The sequence below is a fragment of the Montipora foliosa genome, chromosome 14 (assembly GCF_036669935.1).
Source record: "Montipora foliosa isolate CH-2021 chromosome 14, ASM3666993v2, whole genome shotgun sequence".
Lineage (NCBI taxonomy): Eukaryota > Metazoa > Cnidaria > Anthozoa > Scleractinia > Acroporidae > Montipora > Montipora foliosa.
The window spans coordinates 17,088,093-17,108,092 of NC_090882.1; the positions used below are offsets into that span (position 1 = coordinate 17,088,093).

At 39.1% G+C, this 20,000-nt stretch overlaps 3 protein-coding genes across 3 annotated transcripts in view; 2 read left to right on the plus strand and 1 right to left on the minus strand.

Annotated features, from left to right (window-relative positions):
- Nucleotides 1-9,709, plus strand: part of LOC137984246 (uncharacterized) — a 14,656-nt gene extending 4,947 nt beyond the window's left edge. Inside the window, exons 4-8 of the mRNA XM_068831362.1 lie at nucleotides 160-285; nucleotides 1,315-1,446; nucleotides 3,748-3,996; nucleotides 4,902-5,129; nucleotides 7,395-9,709. Of these exons, the coding sequence (XP_068687463.1) occupies nucleotides 160-285; nucleotides 1,315-1,446; nucleotides 3,748-3,996; nucleotides 4,902-5,129; nucleotides 7,395-7,522 (863 nt within the window). The 3' untranslated portion in view covers nucleotides 7,523-9,709. The remainder of the gene's footprint in view (nucleotides 1-159; nucleotides 286-1,314; nucleotides 1,447-3,747; nucleotides 3,997-4,901; nucleotides 5,130-7,394) is intronic.
- Nucleotides 9,710-10,061: 352 nt separating this feature from the next.
- Nucleotides 10,062-13,376, minus strand: LOC137985345 (dnaJ homolog subfamily B member 11-like). The gene is made up of 4 exons (XM_068832929.1): nucleotides 13,287-13,376; nucleotides 13,043-13,199; nucleotides 10,740-10,965; nucleotides 10,062-10,436 (listed from the first exon to the last, which is right to left on the minus strand). The coding sequence occupies exons 1-4, from the start codon at nucleotides 13,352-13,354 to the stop codon at nucleotides 10,408-10,410; spliced, it is 480 nt and encodes a 159-aa protein (XP_068689030.1). The 5' UTR covers nucleotides 13,355-13,376; the 3' UTR covers nucleotides 10,062-10,407.
- Nucleotides 13,377-17,493: 4,117 nt separating this feature from the next.
- Nucleotides 17,494-20,000, plus strand: part of LOC137984697 (uncharacterized) — a 16,289-nt gene continuing 13,782 nt past the window's right edge. The window contains exons 1-2 of the mRNA XM_068831951.1: nucleotides 17,494-17,758; nucleotides 19,032-19,377. Of these exons, the coding sequence (XP_068688052.1) occupies nucleotides 19,062-19,377 (316 nt within the window). The 5' untranslated portion in view covers nucleotides 17,494-17,758; nucleotides 19,032-19,061. The remainder of the gene's footprint in view (nucleotides 17,759-19,031; nucleotides 19,378-20,000) is intronic.

The following is a 20,000-nucleotide window of genomic DNA, read 5'->3' on the forward strand; positions in this document are numbered from 1 at the left end:
GCATAAACCATTGTTTTCAAATGCTCTTGGGAATATGCAGTTAGCATTAGTATTAGCATTTGAAAACAATGGTTTATGCAAAATTTGCGGAGCAAGCAAAGTGTATTATGGGAAATGTGACTCGACCTGACTGAATGTACTCTGATGTATTTTGTTCAGACATCGATGAATGCCGCGCCTCTCCAGCTGTTTGTCACGTTAATGCTAACTGCGTCAACAATATCGGCTCTCCAGATAAGTGTACATGCAAAACCGGCTTCAGTGGAAATGGAAGGAATTGCTTTGGTAAGTACTAGTGACTTTGACAAACTATAAAGGAGGTCTCCATATGAGTGCATCTAATCCAGGAAACAGTAGTACACGTCCCCACGCAGAATTAACAGCATATTACTTCTCTTAGAAGTGTCAAAATGTCACAAGTTCTCCCTTAATCCTAAACAGTCGCCCATTGTCGAGTAAAATCGTATGGCGTTAAAAAGAGTTTAATATTTATTTAGTCTTATTAATAGCAGACAATGGGTTAAGCCAAAGAACTTGATGTATGAATGTTTGGTTTCCCATATTAATTTTCCAAACAAACAAATCTTTATTTATGAACAGATAACATTACAGAAGCATTACCTGCAACTAGCAAAGCTATTCGTGGGAGGGAAATGGATGCAGAATATGGAATTAAAACTAAGCCTAACTAAGGAAAGTCTAGTACAATTTACTGAATGAGTAAAGTAAAAATTATAATTTAAATAAGAACAAGATAACAATAAAAAAATAAGAATGAAACAAATTGAATTATAAAATAGATGAAAACTAATAACACGATAAAGAAGAAAGAATGAAACGAATTGAACAAATAGAAATAAATAGACAAGAATTTACTGAAGGGGAACAAAATTTGTTTTCTACATAAAGTACTGTGGATGGATCTTTATAAGGTAGCTATAGAGCTATGTTGCACAACCCTGAAATGTAGATTAGGTCAAATTATGTTACTTCCTATCCTAGAGATAGACATATAAACTTAAATCGCAAAGTTTTAAGTCCGCCGCCCTGACAAAGGTTAGAAGGGGGAACCCTTTGAATGCATTAATATTTGCTCGACTAACTTCACTATGTCGGCTTTCCAACTAGGCGACTGAGAGAGGAATGCGGAAGACGGCAAAAAAAGCCGTATATCCCGCTGTTATGGTTAAGCCGCTTCGACTCTTCGTGGCGGTGGTGGCAAAGATAGGGTAAACTGGCTAATTGTTATACTAAAGCTCAAAACGTATACACTTTCTTGCGTTCAAGTTATTTTGTTTGCAATTTCTTTTATAGACATAGACGAATGTACCGATAATACACATAACTGTTCCACAAATGCCAACTGCACGAACACAGCTGGATCTTACACGTGCACTTGTCACACAAACTACCTTGGAGATGGCAAAAAATGTGTTTTCAACTTACGTGAGTATATGTTTCTTCTCGTATTAAAATTTTGATGTCACTGGACAAAACAAGTTCTAATATAAACTCTTGTTCTTTGGCCATTGTAGCTCGATAAAAAATAAAACAAAAACAGCGGCGAAAAAAATGGTAAACCAACGCATTTTATAGAGACTTGACGTTTCGTATGCTAGGGAACATACATTTTCAAAAGTAACCGTTACAATAGTAGTCTTTACACTAGACCGTGAGTAAACTTGGGAAAATCTCAAGTCAAGTAAATTTTTCTTACCTAACGCATTACGCACAAATCATGTAAATACTTCAAGTAAACTTAAGCCCAATGGTGTGCTGTGATTGACAGCAAGTCGGTCGTAAGGATGGTTTTCAAGTCACTTATCTCTAACTTTCATCGTCTCAACATTCCGACTTTAATGAGATGCAAAGTAAAATAACTTGAAATTTTACTTAGGCTTTCATTAATCACACACGCATTTTTGGTTAAGTAAAACTTAGCCGCTCTTGAGTCCTACTTAACAGCCAAGTGTTAAGACTACCAATGTTTGAAACTACTCAAAATAGATCTATTTGCTTCTTTTGAAAGGGGTCTGGAACCAAGAATGAGAAACTTAATAAAGTAACCGTTTCTCACTGCTATCGTTGACATTAAAAGCTGGCTTAATTTCCTGGATTAATAACGTTTCTTTATGGTAGTCAGTTTTGCCCGACGCCAAAATGTCAAAGTGATCCCACTTGATGTTTTAATATCAGCAATAGCTGACGTTTGATCATTTTTGACGAGGGCCGTGTTCCGTTTTTCTGTCATGGAGGCGTCGTTTTGTTTTTCCTATGTAAAAGTCATCATAATCCGCCCAGCAACAGGCTTTGTAAATAACTTGACTGTTGAGAGCGGTTTATTTTAAGCGATCTTTGTATGGAAAGAAGGATTTGATGCGACGAGTGTTTTGGAAAATTATCTTCAGGTTTTTAGGGATTTGGTTGCTCTGCAAAGCTAAGTAAGGTAACAAATTAAGTAAATCTTTCTTGGGAAATTTTAACTGGACAGGGTTGCTGGGAGTGCTTCTGTTTCTGATCCGCAACATCGTTAATGTTGTATGTAATTATACCTTGAGGGTGACCACTGATTTTCGGAGATCGTTGAGAGTGGATTGTAACAAGGAAGGTGTGGAACAAATTCAGTAGCAACAATAAGTGAGTGTATGAATGAGATTAATCTTGTACTTGCGTGGTGTGAACGAATCCCATTTGATGTACCACGAAAACCACCGATCTGTAGAATGGGCCCGAATTACCGAGTCAGTACCCTGCCCACTTTCCTTAATCATTTTGATGAAATTCCTTTCCCACGGGCTTAAGGTGTACTATAACGTCCGCAACAATGGAAAAACACGTTTTAAAAATTTATCAGTTTTCTTTGGCAATCGCAGAAAAACTTCTAGAAAGTGGGCGGGGCAGAGACAAGGAAATTCCCAGTCACTCCACAGATCGGTGGTCTCCGTAGTAGAGTCCAGTGAATGTAAACAAATTAAACAATTAAGATCTCGGTTCCAGACCCCTTACGATGTAAGTATATAAGCAGTATTCAAACATTGTAACGGTTGCTTTCGAAAGTGTATGTTACCCAGCAAGTCTTTATAACATGCGTTGGCTTTATCATCGCTGTTTGTGTTATTAAAACACCTGGCCTAAGTTTTTCAAAAGCGGGGTAACCTTTATCCAGTGAAATTAGTCCTTATCCAGAGTAGAAAACATACTCCACTGATTATATCCTAAAGACATTTTTTTTATAATTTCTAGGAACAGATCCATGCCGCAAACCTCGATTGTGGAGTGCATGAATAGACTGCATTAACTTTAAGCCGCTGTTACACGTTGAAACTTTTAGCTGGAACTTACGTGCAACGGCGCTGCAAAAAAAGTTTCAGCAGGCGTTGCACCGACGTTGAAACTGGTCTCGACATAATGTTTACATGGTCTTAGCCGGTTTCTGATTGGCTGACGCAACGTAGCGTAAAAAGACCGATTGCTGCGTCCGTTGCAGAAATAGAAAGAGGTCCTACTTTCCGTGAAACTTGTCTCGCGACGAAGTTAAATAAGGTTTCATGAAACCGACCATGTTACGCGCGGTGCAATGCCTCCTGAAACTTGTTTCGCTGCGCCGTTGCACACATGCTTCAGCTAAAAGTTTCAACGTCTAACAGCGGCTTAACTTTACTCAACTCTAGCGCCGCGCATTGAAATCAAAATTCTTTGACAAAAACAATGATAAAAAATTTAAGTTTGAATGACATTCTTTTCTAGGTGGTCTCTCTCAATCTGACATTCTTCGCAGCTACAGCAGCTTGTACACATACAACTTAACTTCCTTCTTGAATCCAGTGCTTCAGGACTCGATCCGCAGTAGATTTAGAAGATGTTGGCATGCTCCATCACAAGGCTGGAGATCGTCTACCTTTCACAGCCTTTGTGACGCAAAGGGTCCCACTGTTACCATTATCAGAGTTAATAATGCTATATTCGGTGGATATATTGACAAATCTTGGGACTCCAGTGAGTAAAATTGTCTGTAATTATTTACGATATTGTTTAAAAAACGAGCAGCAGTGTTTTATCGGGATTAAAAACACGAGGCGTAGCCGAATGCTTTTAGACCCGATAAAACATATGCTGCCGAACCCTTGTCGGCATTTCAGATTCACTTGTGCTTCCAGGACGTGTTGCGTTTGTCCTTCTGTTGTTTCACAAACGCTCTTTGTTTCAGAAAGAAACGGTTTTCGTGTTTTAGGACTGGTAGCGTCCCTTTTAGAATGAAATATTAGGAAAGGAAAGGGCAAAATAAATGGCTGTGTGTGCGGCGGTCAGAGAAGAATTGCTTTGGAGCAGATCACCCGGTCAGTGCATGGGAGTCTCATAAAGGATGTGATGTCTAACGATCCAAAATGAAATCTATCTGTGCTTAATAAAGAGGAAAAGGCCTTTTAGGACCCGGCCATATATTATTTAATGAATTACAGTTAATTAAGAGACTCATAAAGGATGGGATGTCTAGAGTACTGTTTTATAAACGAGCATGCAGGAATGTTTTAAGCCAAGAGGCGAAGCGGAGCACTTGGTTTTAGCCCGAAAAAACACGACCTGCGAGTTTATTCAACGGCTTCAAAACTATTCCACAAAAAGCGTGTCTGACTGGAGTCCATATGATGGTGCAAAATGTGAGAGGAAGATATCAGCATACAAGAAAACCAAGAAGGGAACTCTAATGAGGAGTGTCTTATCGGGTTGTAAGCTAATACACGTGACGTTTTATTGGTGTTTTGATAGGCTGTTAGGTTCATAAATTAAGTTTGATATTTTTGAAAGGTCTTTTAGGACCGGTCATATGATTATTTAATGAAATTAAGGTTAATCAAACTTTTTTTGAATTCTAAATTAGTTTTTTTCCTTATGTTGTCCAGGTTCTGGATATATCAGCTCCACAAAAGCGTTTGTCTACTCGCTGAAAAACCCATACGGTTACGACAACCAGAAGTTCGCAATTAAATCATCATATTACAGTTACGCCATTTACGTACATCCTTCGTATGGACCAACTTTTGGCAACGGGCACGAAATATACACCAGCGGCAATAGTGGATCTACATCGTGTGGTTACAGCTACCAGCTTCCCCCAGGGTCTTCCCAAGGTAGTTGTCCATTTTACACTGGAAGCTCCTCTTTCACTATCAGTGAAATTGAAGTATTTTATGAGGAATTGGATTAATTGGGTAGAAATGGTAAAAAGCACAAAGGAATACGTCAGTTTTGTAGTCTTAAGGTTGGACTGAATCGACCATGGAATGGGAGTAAATAATGAAGGGAACCTTCAAAAAGCAAACTAAGTTACAGTCCATTTTTTGTTTGTCTCAGTCCAACCGAGATACCTCTAAATAGACCAAATCGGCTAACTCAATGTTGTACCCAATTCAAACCCTTTGGAAATAACACGTTTTGTTCCGGATATTTCCATATCATTCAAAGGGACAGTTTCATGGTTTTGCGCATGTCCAAGCTTTAGCGCTAGCAGTTGCAAATTTTACGGTTTCTTACTGAACCAGATAATGTTAATTAAACACAGAGAGTATTAAAGCAAATACACTGAATGACTAAGGCCCAAATTTGGTGGAAGACACTGCGGGTTTACACAGAAAATATCGAATTTGGTTTTGATCTCGAATTTATTGTACGGGTCGAAAATTTATTCTACGCACGAGTGGTCATAACGCACGAGTAATCTATTCGCATGCAGTAGGTTCATAACACAAAGGAAATGATTACAAAAGTAATTCCAATGAGAAATCCATTACTATGTGATTGTTTCCGTTTCCTGCATCAGTGCTTTCGATTGTTTCAATAACAATGGAATTAAATGGGCTGACCTGACAGTTTGCCCATGCGCAGAGAAGTGAAAATCTCCCTTTAAGTGTGAAAGCTACATTCCAATAAAATACACAAAGAATCTTAAAGTGCGTTTGTGATCACTACCTTTTTTTCTTCAGATTTTTCAAAAGTGTTTTTGCTTAACACCTGACTGCCAAAATTTTGAGCAATGATTTTTACCCAAAGACCGTTTACTTTGAGTGTAAGTGTCGGATTTCTCGGTCCGCCACTACTCAGGTTCAAAACTGACCGATTGGACTTCAGAGGGTTGAATCCAGGGAAAAGTGACGTCAAAGGCTCACTAGCTTATTAAATATGCACAACGCGAGTAAAGTCTGAAAGCCCAAAACTTCCGTGCTGCATATTAATTCTGCGGCGTACACACGCATTGCATTCTTAAAGTAGTTAGCCATGACGTCATTGTCTCCTCGACCCAGCTCTCTCAAGATCTTAAAGTTAGTAATGGCGGACCATTCAATAGGAAAATTCCAGTTAAAATAAACAGGTGTCTTTTTTAATCGAGGCTTAAAACTTTGGTCGCTTAGTGTTTGGTTGACATAGTTTTGAAATCCTAAGAGAAATAAGAATTGATTTTTCGGTCACAGGGGCACTTTAACCACGGAAGATTTGAATTGGATACACTGACATGGAGTTAGCCGATTTGGTCTATTAGCCTTTACATAAAGCTAACTTTTTTTCCCTGATATGGCGGCCGTTTCAGTAATTGCTAATATGGATAAGAACAAGAAATTAAAGTGGCAGCAATTTTGATTTATGATGTCAAAGGTAATGCTGATAAGTACCAAATAAGATAGATAAAAGATGAAAAGATACTCAAGCAAAATAGGGTGATTATAAACAAGATAATTAGGTGATAAGAATGCAACGTAGAAGTTACATCGTTGATAAAATAGAGAATACTACATGGGCGCGCATAGATATGGCATTTCTCTTCGAGCGAACCAGTGAGTTATCGAGTTGAACACGAGACGAGAAATTAGACACGAACAAGACTAAGAATGGAAAACTTTTAGCCATTCATTCATCAGAAAGGAGAGACGCGAAATAAAGCGAGTGGCGCGTCAGCAGCTGATTGGCGATACTTAAACACACGCAAAATTATTAGAGAACAGTGATTCATTTTGAAAATTGTGTTAATGGGTACAGTGTACCCCTCAGGCAGAAATCAATGGGTCACAACTCAAATGCAATGGGTCAAAATTGTAACCAAGACAAGTTGCAGTTTTATTTTTTCAATCATATAATTGATGTTGGCAGCTGCTTGAGAAGTACAAAGTGCAAGACGATGGGCTACACAATGCACATTGACCTTGAGTGGATTTTCCCTTTGCATGAGAGCGGCTGCTCCTATGATAATACAAAAAATAGTAAAATAAAAACGTAGAGGTGTATACAATGTCCCCAGCAGCAACAGTTATAAATCATAAACTTTATGTCACTTTCAAGTAATGAATAAATGTCATAACTCGTTAGTAAATCTCAAATATTACCATTTTGTTTCCCTGTCATAGCAGATGCCCCATCAGATCCTGTGCTCATAACTTTGGAGGCTGGCACTCCCCTTCTCTTAAGCTCTTCAAAAAGTGCTGTAGCTATCCCAATTCCTGTGGCATCTTTGCACTCCATATTTGTGACATGAGTGTTGATGGCACCATATCCTCAGATATTATTCGTGCATATACTACCAGTCTTTTTGTGTTAGTTATATCTGTACTTTCATCTGACATAACAGTAATTATTGGTGATGCTTGTAAGCGTTGGTTTAAATCCTCTTCAGCTACACTTGACAAGCTTTCAAGAAAATTACTTGCAGAAAACTCTGAATCATAACTGATGCCGTGAAATGACTTTAGAACTAAAATGCTTTCTAGGTGCAGCTCATTAAGTAAACCAACAAATGAGCTGAATTTGGATACGGGCAAATTTTCTGTAACCATCCAATGTGTGGAAGTGAGGAGCGCCTTTACAGCCTCATCAATCTTGACTGATTGTTTGTTTTGACAAGGTACCATGTCCTCTTTGAGTGCAGGGACTGCAAGTGCCAATTGATGATCTTGTACATTCACGTGGCGTTGCAATGTGCTATGTTGAAAATTTCGGTTCCTTGATGCATTATTCATCGAGTTCATTTTGTCATTGTTGGTGCATACCGTGCAGTACATGTATTCGTCGTTATCCACTTTTTCAAGTCGAAGCCACGAATAAATTGACAACCATCTCGACTGAAAATGTCTCTGATTCTGAACGTGCGACTCGGACTGGGGGCCTTCGACGCCGGCTTCACTCTGACTAAGACTTTGATCATTATTATCATTTTTATCACCGTTGTTGTTCACGTCCTTGTTTACATTAAAAAAAGTATTCAGTTCACCTTGATTAGATAGAAGTTTCATTACTTTTTTTGGAGGCATAACTCATCCGTTTACATACGAAAAACGATGCTTACTTTCGCTTTGTTGGCGATTCGAGGAAGGGACAATTTCATTGGTTGTCTATTTCTGTTTCAGCCAATCAAAGTTTTTTATTTTCCCTTAGTTGCTAGGCGCTCTCTAAACATTATTGCGAGAACGTGTTGCAATAGAAACTGGAAACTGAGATTTTTAATTACGCGTACTCGGGACGCGCTCGACGGAAACCAATGGGTATTTAATGAATGTAATGCGTAAAATACGCAAAACGCAGGGCAAAATGAATCACTGAGAGAACAATTTTTAGGTGTTGAGATACGAGTTTTCTTAGTGGTAGAAATCCCCATAAATAACAGTTTATATTATAAGAATGAAATGGATGAGATAGAGGCGTCAACTAGCGTCGTAATAGGAAACGTGTGATGAAAAGAAAGTTTATAATTAATAATTGGGATAGCTAACGGGTTCTTAGAGCTTGCTGTTGATAGATGGGTAAATGGGTGGTACAAATGAGGTAGATAAGATCAAGACGGATAAGCCTGGGACAAAATAACAATGTTATTATTATCAGGTACAGAAAATGCCATCTTGTGAAACCAAGGTGAATCCCCTTATTTCAAGTACTTTTACACTTCATGTGGATAAGATTGTAAAGCATGCAGTTATATAAATAATTATTTGACATAATTGACTTTGATTGGTGGAAATAAAACCGAGTTACACCCCTAATCTTTTCTCTGGCCTTTTGCTCACTTTACAAACAAAGCTGATCGGGCATGGGACGACCGAGCTTGCATGCTGCCGCGAAGTTCCAATCTGGCCAGACCACTGAATGAAGGCCTTTACACAGCAGAGCAGGCATTTGATGCCTTTATCATGCGGCATCGGCAAATGGACAAAATTCCTAATCTCATCAGGTGATGTCGATAAACTATAGGTCCTGCCTCACAATGCTAGTTATTCCTACTAACAAATCGTGTGTGACGTTATAGATCCTACAGACTCAGGTGGTCTATCAGTTGGAAGAGCTTAGATGACCACTTACCGACCATTTGCAAATATTAGAACTTGCAAAACATGTTTATTTTTGCAAGAACAATTAAAATACCAAAAGGTCTTTTCTCCTTTATTTTCTCTCAGATTGGAAGTCTCACATCAAGAATTTGGGATTTAGCGATTGTGGCTAGAAATTCATTATTACAAAAAAATTGCTACTAGTCCCTTCGGCACCAGTCACTGAAAAATGACGTCGTCGGTAAACGCGCCTGCGAGTCTGAATTCGTCGTTGGCCAGCACACAATACATTCTTTGTGGACAAGGGCGCGACGAGGATCGGGGTCGGGGAATGGTTGTTCTCAAAATATACTCCCTTCCTGTGGGGGGTGGGAAGTCCTGGGATGGGGTAGATGGAGGACTCTGTTAATAGAAAAGAACAAAGAAAAGTACTCAGCTCTCTAAAACAATCGAGAGGGAGGAAGAAATCAATGGAACAGTGGTATGCTTTGACAACGGTTGCCCTGTAAGGTGCAAGACGAGTGGGACATTCCAGGAGCCCATCACGCGGAGCCTCAATCTCCCATATAAACCCTTGGAGACAACCTTTGCCCATATCTTTTTATTTTTAGACGTTCGAATTCCCGCGAATGCACTATGCCGTCCAATCAGAACAATGTTTTTGTATTACATCACAAGAAGTCACGCGCCAGTGATCGCGTTCGTCTCACAAAATATTCTAAAAATAAAAAAGATACGGGCAGCAAAGGGTTGACTCAAGGATATAGTCTGGATGGAGGCTCCGGGTCATGGGCTCCTGGACATTCCCGAACTCAAATTCTCGATTTTGGATGGCTGTAAAAATATCAGTGACCGGATTAGCAATGAAACAAATACCTAGTAGCACGTGACGACTCTGAGAGTAACACAAACCTCTTGCTCAGAAAACAAACTATGGAGGACTCTTCCCGCAGGTCCTCGTCCCGCACCGATAACTGCCACTTCCTGCTTCTCCATCAAGGCAGAAAGAAAGTGTTCAACGTCTTTGAACGCCCCAGTTCCTTCGTCTGAAAGAGCATCTTGAAATTTGAAGCGCAGGGAATGGGCACGAGCAACAACCAGTTCACAAAGCTGCAGTTGCTTTACAAACTCCTGGAAAAAGAGAGATGCCTTCAGCCTACGTTGACTTAATTATTCCTTGTTGTTCAGATGATTTCTTCATTTAATAACTTCCAACACTTAGAAATTTCTGTAACTTTTTTTCAGGGTCATTCTCCTCTAAATTGAATTTACCGGTAAGCCTTTTATTCCCACAATGGAAACGTTCATTCTGCCCACTAGTACCATAGAGTTCTTTTTGGGTATTCATGAGAATTTGGTGTTATCAAGATCACACCTCTTAAGCTGATAATCTTAATGAACTTAAATTCTCAATACCTATACCTATTTCCATACCTTCTGCAACAAATGGATACTCCTGTCCATCGTGCATACCCGGTTCAATTTCAACTTCTAATAATTTTTCTTTTGTGACATAAGTGACAGCAGGGCACTCAGCGCAGATATCAACAGGTGACATCTGGAACCTCCCTGGGCCTAATTGTGTGGTTCTCATCTCTTGCCGACAGTTACATTGCCTTGTTCCTGAGACTGTCTCTTTCACTGGTTTGAAACGCAACACCTGTCAAGAGATTCCAAAATTAATCTGTACATTAAACCTGCCACCATTAACCCAGTTGAGACACATTTACGCAAAAAATTCCTTTACTTAAATGTTGTGAATTGTTAGGAAAAGTCTCTTGCGACAGCCAGCTGCCTTGTCAACTATAATGGCAAGGTCAAAATCCATATTATGGCCAAATTGGTCTGCACGTCTTGCAATTTTAGAATTGTTGTCCCAAACACGGACATCTCTTCTTTGTTCACTAAGCCTTGTTGCAAGTGCTCTATCCGTTTGGCCATAATATGTGAAATCGCAATCAAGGCAGTTTACTTGTATACTATAAATCAAGACTGAAACAGGATAGGTTTGTCCTTTGGTCTTGAAAGGATTGTGCCTAATGTGCTGAGTGGTTTGAGTATTGCACTGCGCATCCTGTTCTGCGCATAACACAGCGTACGCCACGTTCGTATTCAGGCATGGCTAAGAGCCTTTATGGTCAAATTTCACGGCTCAGTTCCTTTTTCCTTGTCTCAAGTCTCAACGGATATTTCTAAACAAAACAATGTCGTAGCCATGTGTGAGTACTGATATATCGAACGTGGGCAATAACATTTCAAAATGGCGACCTTTCGTACGGGAAAGCTTGCTAGAAAGAAGAATGGCCGTTTTCAGAGCACATCAGTAAAGAGCAAAACAAGAAACTTTTTAGACTCTCGCAGAACAAAACGTCGAGTGATAGCCTTGATGATGCTAAATAACATTTCAGTCCGACAGTGAAAGTGAAACCGCGATATCGGGGAGACGTGTTGTCGAGGAGTCGAGCTAGGTTTGCTTTCTGTTTTCTCCTAAACGAGGTTGGTGACCTATCTTTTTTTTGGCATAATTTTATTCTCTTACTCATCCTCTTTGTGCTGTAAAAAATTGTTAAAAAATTTACGTCAGAAAAAAAAGTTACAGGAAAAAAAGTATTCGTAGCCATCACTCGTGGACACAAAATTGTCTCCTCGAGATCACGCACCAGCGGAATATTTGTAGTCAGTGCCTTTCCAGGACGTGTGCCTGTGCCATGAAACAAACATTAAATTATTCCTTTTAAACAATAAAATTCACCTGTTTTGTTATTTCAAGAACTACGTCAAAGCTGTGCTTCCTGTTCCTGCAAAACGTATCCTGAACCGATGGAACAAACTTGTCCTTCATAGATGAAGTCGCAATGATTAAATGAGTAACTTGAGCAAGTTATATCTCGCAAACGAGCTTGGTGACCTATTTCTTTAATTGCACATTTTGAGTCACCATAATGTAGGGAACAATCGAGAAAAGTTTAAAGAAAATCTTACGACAACTTCTATTACTAAGGAATCACCTTAAAACCAACTTTGACTCTGTTGTTGCATAGCACTCTCTACACTCTTTTATGCCTTTCACGTAGGGTAGGACAGCAAAATTGTGTTGTTACTTCATTTGCAGTGTTGTTAGAGTTGGAGTCGCGATGCCTGGCTTTGCAAGCACAGTAACATTTCTTGATAAATTGCAAGGGATAGTTATTGTTCATCAAGACTTTGATAACATGTTACTTTTCTTTGCGTTTCCCTGTTTTCGGTTGATGGGATTTTCTCCACTCTATCAAGGAGTGTATTAACCACTGATGTTTTATATTGAACTGGATGATGAGAGTTGAAATCAAGATTCTTTATCAGAGTGTGTTGGCTTTCGGTACACGTTGACCTGTATGCGAACATTTGCTCTAAATGGTGTATAATTTCTTATAGTAATTACGCAAATTTCTGACTGCAATTTCAGCATATTGTGTGGTTCTAGAAAATATCCATGCCTCACCACAGAGGGAATTTCCCTGGATTTTCCAGATTTGTAAGGAACTGATGACCCCCATCCCTCCAGAAATTACACAAAGTAAGACAACCAGACAACCAGTTGAGTGAAAGCAGTTCGCAAAACAACTTTGCGATAAAAATTTACCAAATTCTATGTCGTGTTTAGCACAGACAAGAAACTATTTCACTGTTTCCGAAATTATTCATTCTCTGAGCAAGACAGATGAAGAAATATTGTAAACATTATTATAACAACAAACCTCATACGCTGCACTCAAGTCTTGAAATCTCTCCTGGGCTTTGGGATCCTCTTTATTCTTATCGGGATGCCATTTCATCGCTAATTTTCTGTAGGCTCGCTTGATTTGGTTTTTGTTCGCGTCTCGAGCGACACCCAAAATAGCGTAGAAATCTCTCCTAAAATTGCATGAATACGAGCAAATACTTATTTAAGATAAATGTCCAGGGGTAGAACTACCATAGAGAAGTGCACGTTTTAAATACCCTGCTAAAATTTGGAGGCAGCACGATAAAACCAAAGCAGAAAAAAGATACACGTGTACTTCTGCCATTTTTGCCGACGACGCTTTTCGATTGCGAAGCCTCAAAGACTCCTGGGAAGGGTCCGGGGCATTCCCAACTAGTTTTGCGAACCGTTCCGCTCGCCGAAGAATCGCGCACCATACATGTAGAAGCCCTGGCTTCACGTTCAAACATTAGAGAGGTTCAGTGACAAAAATGTAAGAGCCCTGCTTGACATTAGCTCATTTCTGTCCTGTTAGCTCCAGATATCAAGCAACTTCTCAAAGGAACGAGACAAGTTAAAATGAGAGAGTTCTCACGCTTTTTTGATAAGCAGGAACCTGCCGTTTCCCTTTTGACGTTGGCCGTAAAAGTCATGCTTAACCTCTCTATTGTCATAAACATTTGTTGGATCAAAAATGTTTGAACGTGTAGCATGCATGTTTGATGACGTTTGTCAGCACAGTTTTTGGTTGGAAGAATGTTTGGATTTCGATCAAGCATTTTCTCCAACATACAACAAATCAAGTTAAGCTATGATCCTCGCGGTTATAGTCGCAATTTCAGCAATTGCGTAGAGAAGCCTGAACAATTCAGGACTTTTGGGACTACAAGAAATGTTGAAGCGTGTAGGGGCCCTCTCAACCGAAAATGGCGGAGGTGGACTGTGACGTGTTTCCAACAATGTTATATGCGTATCCAACATTGTTAGAAGCGTTCGTATAAGAATGTTGGGTCGAGTTCTTTCTAGCATTGTACGCAAAAACAATTACTGTTCAGTTGATGCGTAACGCAGCTTTTTGCAGTGGACAGATCGAAACAAATCGTGATTCAGAGCCAGGTACAGTAAAGTCCCAGTAAAGAGCAACGTAACGTCAACAATCAGAACAATCAATTGATGCTATGATCCTCGCAGTTATGAACGCAATTTTAGCAATTGCATAGAGAAGCCTGAAAAATTCAGGACTTCAACGGTAGGGTCGTACCTCCTGTTGAACACTATATTTCATTGGCTGTATAGTGTAAGTTGTACTTCCTATTCTCTTCTGTCAGGGGCACCCAACGAATCTGTTCCTTACATTATCTGTTCCCCAGAGAAGTATTGCTGGCTGGCAAAAATACAGGTGTTTCGATGAGCTGGCTGGGAAATTTTGTTATTGATAGAGGTTTGGTTTGCCTGGGAATTACTGACTTTTTCTAGCATTTCAACCCGAGCTGGCTGTAGAAACTCTGAAGACTGAGGAGGACGACTGAAAAAAAAAAAAAAAAAAAAAGAACCCCTTCCCTCTCCCAGAGAGTAGTCGTTTCGGATCGAGGGATTTTGAACCAGTGACCTCGCCGATGCCGGTGCCGGTGCAACGCTCTAACCAACTGAACTATGAAGCCAGTGTTGTTAGGAGATGGTCATTTGTGGGTTCAAATGTTCCAGGGATGAATGAATTAACGAACGAAATGATATATGAAACGAATCATAAATTGAACTGCGGATATGAAATCAAGAGAAGCTATGATCCTCCCAGTTAATAGACCATATTCGTATTCTCGGTATTGGACTGGAACTAGCTTGCAATGGAGGCTAATGCGGGGGAATCTTTTCAAATGCAAATACTTTCTAATATATTCCCCCGCATTAGCCTCCATTGCAAGCTAGTTCCAGTCCAATACCGAGAATACGAATATGGTCTATTATGGACGCAAATTTTGGCAATAGCGGAGAAGAATTCATGTTGCAAAGACAATTAACTATACCTCGATATAACGAACATTTCTGTTGTTGTTCTCAACATTCGTTATAACGAGGTTTGCAATGTGACTTAACGAAATCTTGGTATAACGAACTAATTTCCTCTATCCCTTGGCACTTCGCGGTTAAATCGAGGTTTCACTGTAAACCGCTGGTAGTCTTAGTAGAGAAGAACCGGATTGAGCCACGATGAAAAAAGGAATTTCAGTGCACTGTCACATTACAGGTCGACATTCCTCTCGGAGTACGTTTGAAAGTGGAGGGGGGGGGGGGGGGGGTGTGGCTAAGTTTTGGAATGGATCACAGAGGGGTAAGGGAAGAGGTTCAAGAGAAAAAGACAAAGAAAGCAAGGTGACACACGCTAACACCAATCTGGTGTGGCCAACACATCACGCATGTACACGACCATTTCACCCGGTCAATTAGCAGCTATCCGTTTTGGCCTTGCTAGGCCTCATCAGCATAGCGTAGCTAACATACCTTTAAGTGGCAGCTCCACATACAAGAAATGTGGTAAGCTGGGTTTGGAACACCAAAAGTGTATAAATATCAGAGCAGTATTCATGCATTCCTGTTTATAGTCGATGAATATGATGCTGACAGACTGCTCATGTAATTTAGTCTTTCAGAATATTGTGAGAATCGCATTTATTGGACTCGAATTTTAGGATTTCTGGTGGGTGCTAAGAGGAAATATCTTTCATCTTGGACTGGGAGACACACTCCGTTCTCCGGCAGATATGGTATTGAGTGACAAGCGTTTGGAACCAGAAAAAGAAAAAAACATGCATCGTAATTAATTGAAAAATTAATTTCTTGAGATAGTCAATACAAGGGTTTGTTTGACGACCTAAAGTGGATCGTAGGTCCGGGTTACAGAGTAAACAACAGTATAAAAGCGATTCGAAACGAACCTTCTAGGTAACCACCAACGTTACTGAGTTGGTTTCCTTTGTGAGGTATCGTTAAACTGTAAGCCATTTTGACATGACAAACTCCCATAGCTTATAAACAAGGGTCTTATTTCATTGGGTTATTCAGTTATGTCCCTTCTCTCCCCAATCTATATGTGTTTATTTATCATGTGCAATCTTATGATTAAAATTACCAGTATTAGATGTTTTATTCTAAACCTGGTTCTTTCTTTCCATAATATTAAAAAATTGAACTTTTTATTGTTTTATGAGAAATCTGACTGTAAATGAAGGTACAGTAGATCTAGCGAGGGTAAGTGTGTTCTGTAGAAAGAATAAATATTACTCTGACAAGGGGAGTAAAGTTTGAGAGAGTAAATTTTACTCTTAAAAAGGAGTGGTTTTGTACTTTTTTATCTCTCCCCAGGTTTGGAGCCGTTAATTTCACTCTGTCAAGGGTAAATTGAACTCCATTAAGAGTTTAATTCACTCCAATAGAAGGATAAAATTTACTCTTGTATTGGAGTGAATTTTACACCACAGGAAGGATAAACAATACTGGAGTAAATTTTACCCTAACAAAAGAGTAAAAGATATGGGAGTGAATTTTACTCTAAAAATGTGGTGGTTTTGTACCTTTTTTTAGTCTTTTTTTAAATTCAATCTACTCCTTGAAAATAACAGTGTACAAGCTATTCGAAAGCGGATATGCACCTCAGAATATAAATTCAAACGAATAGACAGTTCGCAATGTTAATGTATGTCTATGATATGTTAAACCGAGAATACGTGCTAAAAACGAAAACCACAAACAAATAAAGAATAATATGACATTATTAACCTACACCAGTAAGCACAGCTGTTAGCATCTCAGCTCAACTGAGAAATCTTTATGGTGCTATACCTATTTTTCAGGAGAAAAAACATGCTCTCTTTGAAATTTTGTCGTGATTAGGATAAAACTTTTAGTAGGTTAATAAGACGACTTCATTTTTACTGATGAAATCTTGACGCGATGAAAACTTGCAACGCTCGGCATTGACAAAGCAAGAACAAAAGTTCCATTAAAAAAGACAACAACAATCTAGTTCGGTTCTCTCCTTTTTCCTCTCAGCTTGTCATTCGATTGCCAAAAAGAGAAACGAATTAGAAACGACACGATTTAATTAAATGAAAATCATGAGGTGTTGTTTATCCCAGAGCTGTCAGTGAGGTGTGGCATTGCGGAAAATTAATTCAGTTTTTAAAGGAACAAAGCATGATCTGCCGCAATTCACCTTAGTATAGCTGTCGAACTTTGCACCAAGAGAAAATACCGTGGTTATTTCAGCAGCTCCAGGCGGGAAATATTTAGAAATCTATTAAAATTAATGCAACACAAAAGAAGTTTGAAGAAATTCAATAGTCATTTAAAAAATTAATGCAAACCATTAAATCATCATTCTTCCTAAGAAGTATATCACTCAATCAAGGCTGGCAAAAGAGGAATACATTTTGTTGCCGGAGGGACCAGTTTCCAAATCGTGTATACGTCTTGACTCTTAACACATTTCATTCACTTCAAATATTGTTCTCAAAGAGCAAACAAGCCCTAATGACATCAATTACTCAGGAAGTTTCATTAAGGGGTTCTTAATAATTAATTACTTCAATTTGGGAAAACCTGAAATATTATGCATACAAGTTCTCCTTGCTAATTAAGTTTAACCAAGCAGACCGAATATGCAGTTGAGAATTTTGAACAGAGACCAAGTGCAGACATAAACGCAGAAAAAAAGTTTAACCGAGCCACAAAGGTAAGTTTATTTGGCCACTGAAAAGAAACTGGTTTGCTCAGGGTAGTCCACTTTGGATGTCGACAGTCAGGGCAGTGCTAACAGAGGAAATTAGTAGCGGCGCCCCATTCATCTTTCCGTGCGCAAGAATATTCTCTCAAGGCTTAAGTAAGGTCCTCGGTCGGCAGTTTGTCCATCCCGATATAAAAGTTAAAATTTACAACCCCAAACAGCTCAATTCTGTAAAGATACTGACCTCTCCGAATGTCCCTTAAAGATTAAAAAAGACACACGGGTTATCTGTGAAGTACGGTGGCCTGCTTCAAATTTCAAACTTGAAATTTTGCGTTTGCAAACTCAAAATTTCGAGTTCACAAACTCGAAATTTTGAGTTTACAAACCGGGCAGAGTAAAATACAAACTGTAGACAAGGGGTAAAATGCAGACTAAGGTTATAATTTTACTGTTGAAAAAGCCCAAACCCTTCAGAAGTGCTAACCTTAGGCCTAATTAGGCACAAAACAATATTTAGGCTTAACTGTTAGCACATCTAAAGGGTTTGGGTTTTAACAACAGTTACATTAAAACCTTAGTCTGCAGTCTGCGTTTTACACTGACCAGTTTACAAACTCGAGATTTGAAGTTTGTGAACACAAAATTTCGAGTTTCGAAATTCGAAATTCCGAGTTTGCAAACGCAAAATTTCGAGTTTGTGGACACAAAGTTTCGAGTTTATAAACTCAAACTTTCGAGCTTGTAAACTCGAAATTTCGAATTTCTAAACTCAAAATTACAAGTTTGAAATTTGAAACAGGAAAATTGATCACGAAATGCCATGTCCCTTACGGGCCACCGTAGTGACGCTTTCACCTGTCTTGAACTACAGTTAAACCATAAACTGTATCATTTAGTGTGGTATGCATTATAGGTCAGTTAAGCATTTTGCTATTGTGTTTGAAGTTACCACATATTAGTTTTTTCACATTAAAAATTTGCTGATATAATATTCCTGCGAGAGCCTGAATCCCATCTTGACTGACGCCATAAAATTTCGAAACTAATTTATTTCTAACTTACGCCACTTACCGAACAGAGGCCCTTTGAAAAGATCGTTAACGGCTCATGACATAGTTTTGCTATTTAACGATGTCAGTGGCCTACCCCTTGTATATATTTGAGAGTTATTAGCGAAAGCCCGACAAGTTTAATGGGATATAATTTGGTTGAAAGAAGTTGACGTATTTTAAGTTGTATCGCAAAAACACTGGTCAATTTATGTTATTTTCAACACAAGGTTTCCTTTGATGACGTGGTAATTGACAAAATGCACCCGTTTATCTTCGCGATCTTTTTTACTGGTCTGGTTTGCAATGCTGCGATGGCTGAACAATGCAATGGACCGCGTCAGCTGCCTATTCACGGCAAGATGTTAAGAGGTCACATTTACGAAGAGCTATTTGCTCGATCTGGTGATGCAGAATGCTTGTTCATATGCAGAAAAGAGGACTTATGCCAAAGCTTTAACTTCGTTAAGACGAAGAGTATTTGTGAGTTTAATAACCGCACCAAGGAAGCAGCCAGTCCGGAGAATTTCATTGACGACAAAGAACGATATTACGTCAAACTGGACGTCAGCAGAGGTATTGTCGTCAGTTGCTCATATATGGCACTAGCTTTAATTTCATCGCACATTTTGAGCACTCATTGCCATATGATTCCTAAACCAGGCGGGGGGGGGGGGGGGGGGTGGGGTTAGAAAGGGTTCTCAGTATCCACGTTCACTTCAACAGTGCCATAGATCAACCGCTAGTCAATGATACGTGGGCTCTAAAAAAACATTGGTGCAATCTTTGTTCATTGCTTTTCAAAGCAGATGCGAATACTGATGGGAATATGGTTTAAACTTTAACATCATTAAGGACATTAAGAACCTTTCTTCTCCAACCGATCATTGGTTTATTCGAAACCTTGCATATTGTAAATATATTCATAATTTTTTTATTTGTGTGCGATTTGCACACAAAAATAAAGATTGCTGTGATCGTTTTTGAAAAAAAGTTTACGGCTCAACGCCAGACGAACTAGGAGAAAGGAAAGTTTTGCTCAGTAAGAATCATCGGCGCCATCCTGATTTGATAAAAGTTTAATAATTAATAATCTTCTTCTTAAGGGCAAGAGTGGAAATAGGCAGCATTGAAACCGGCGCACTGAAGGATTTTACCATCAGTGGACTCAATAGTTGGGACCACACTAATGAAAACAG

Excerpts from the sequence above, each read along its gene's own strand:
- LOC137985345 (XM_068832929.1), bottom strand. The coding sequence starts at position 13,354 with ATGGCAGAAGTACACGTGTATCTTTTTTCTGCTTTGGTTTTATCGTGC. Across the intron at positions 13,200-13,286 it reads TGCCTCCAAATTTTAGCAGG|GAGAGATTTCTACGCTATTT; the intron begins GTATTTAAAACG and ends ATGCAATTTTAG. Across the intron at positions 10,966-13,042 it reads ACTTGAGTGCAGCGTATGAG|GTGTTGCGTTTCAAACCAGT; the intron begins GTTTGTTGTTAT and ends ATCTCTTGACAG.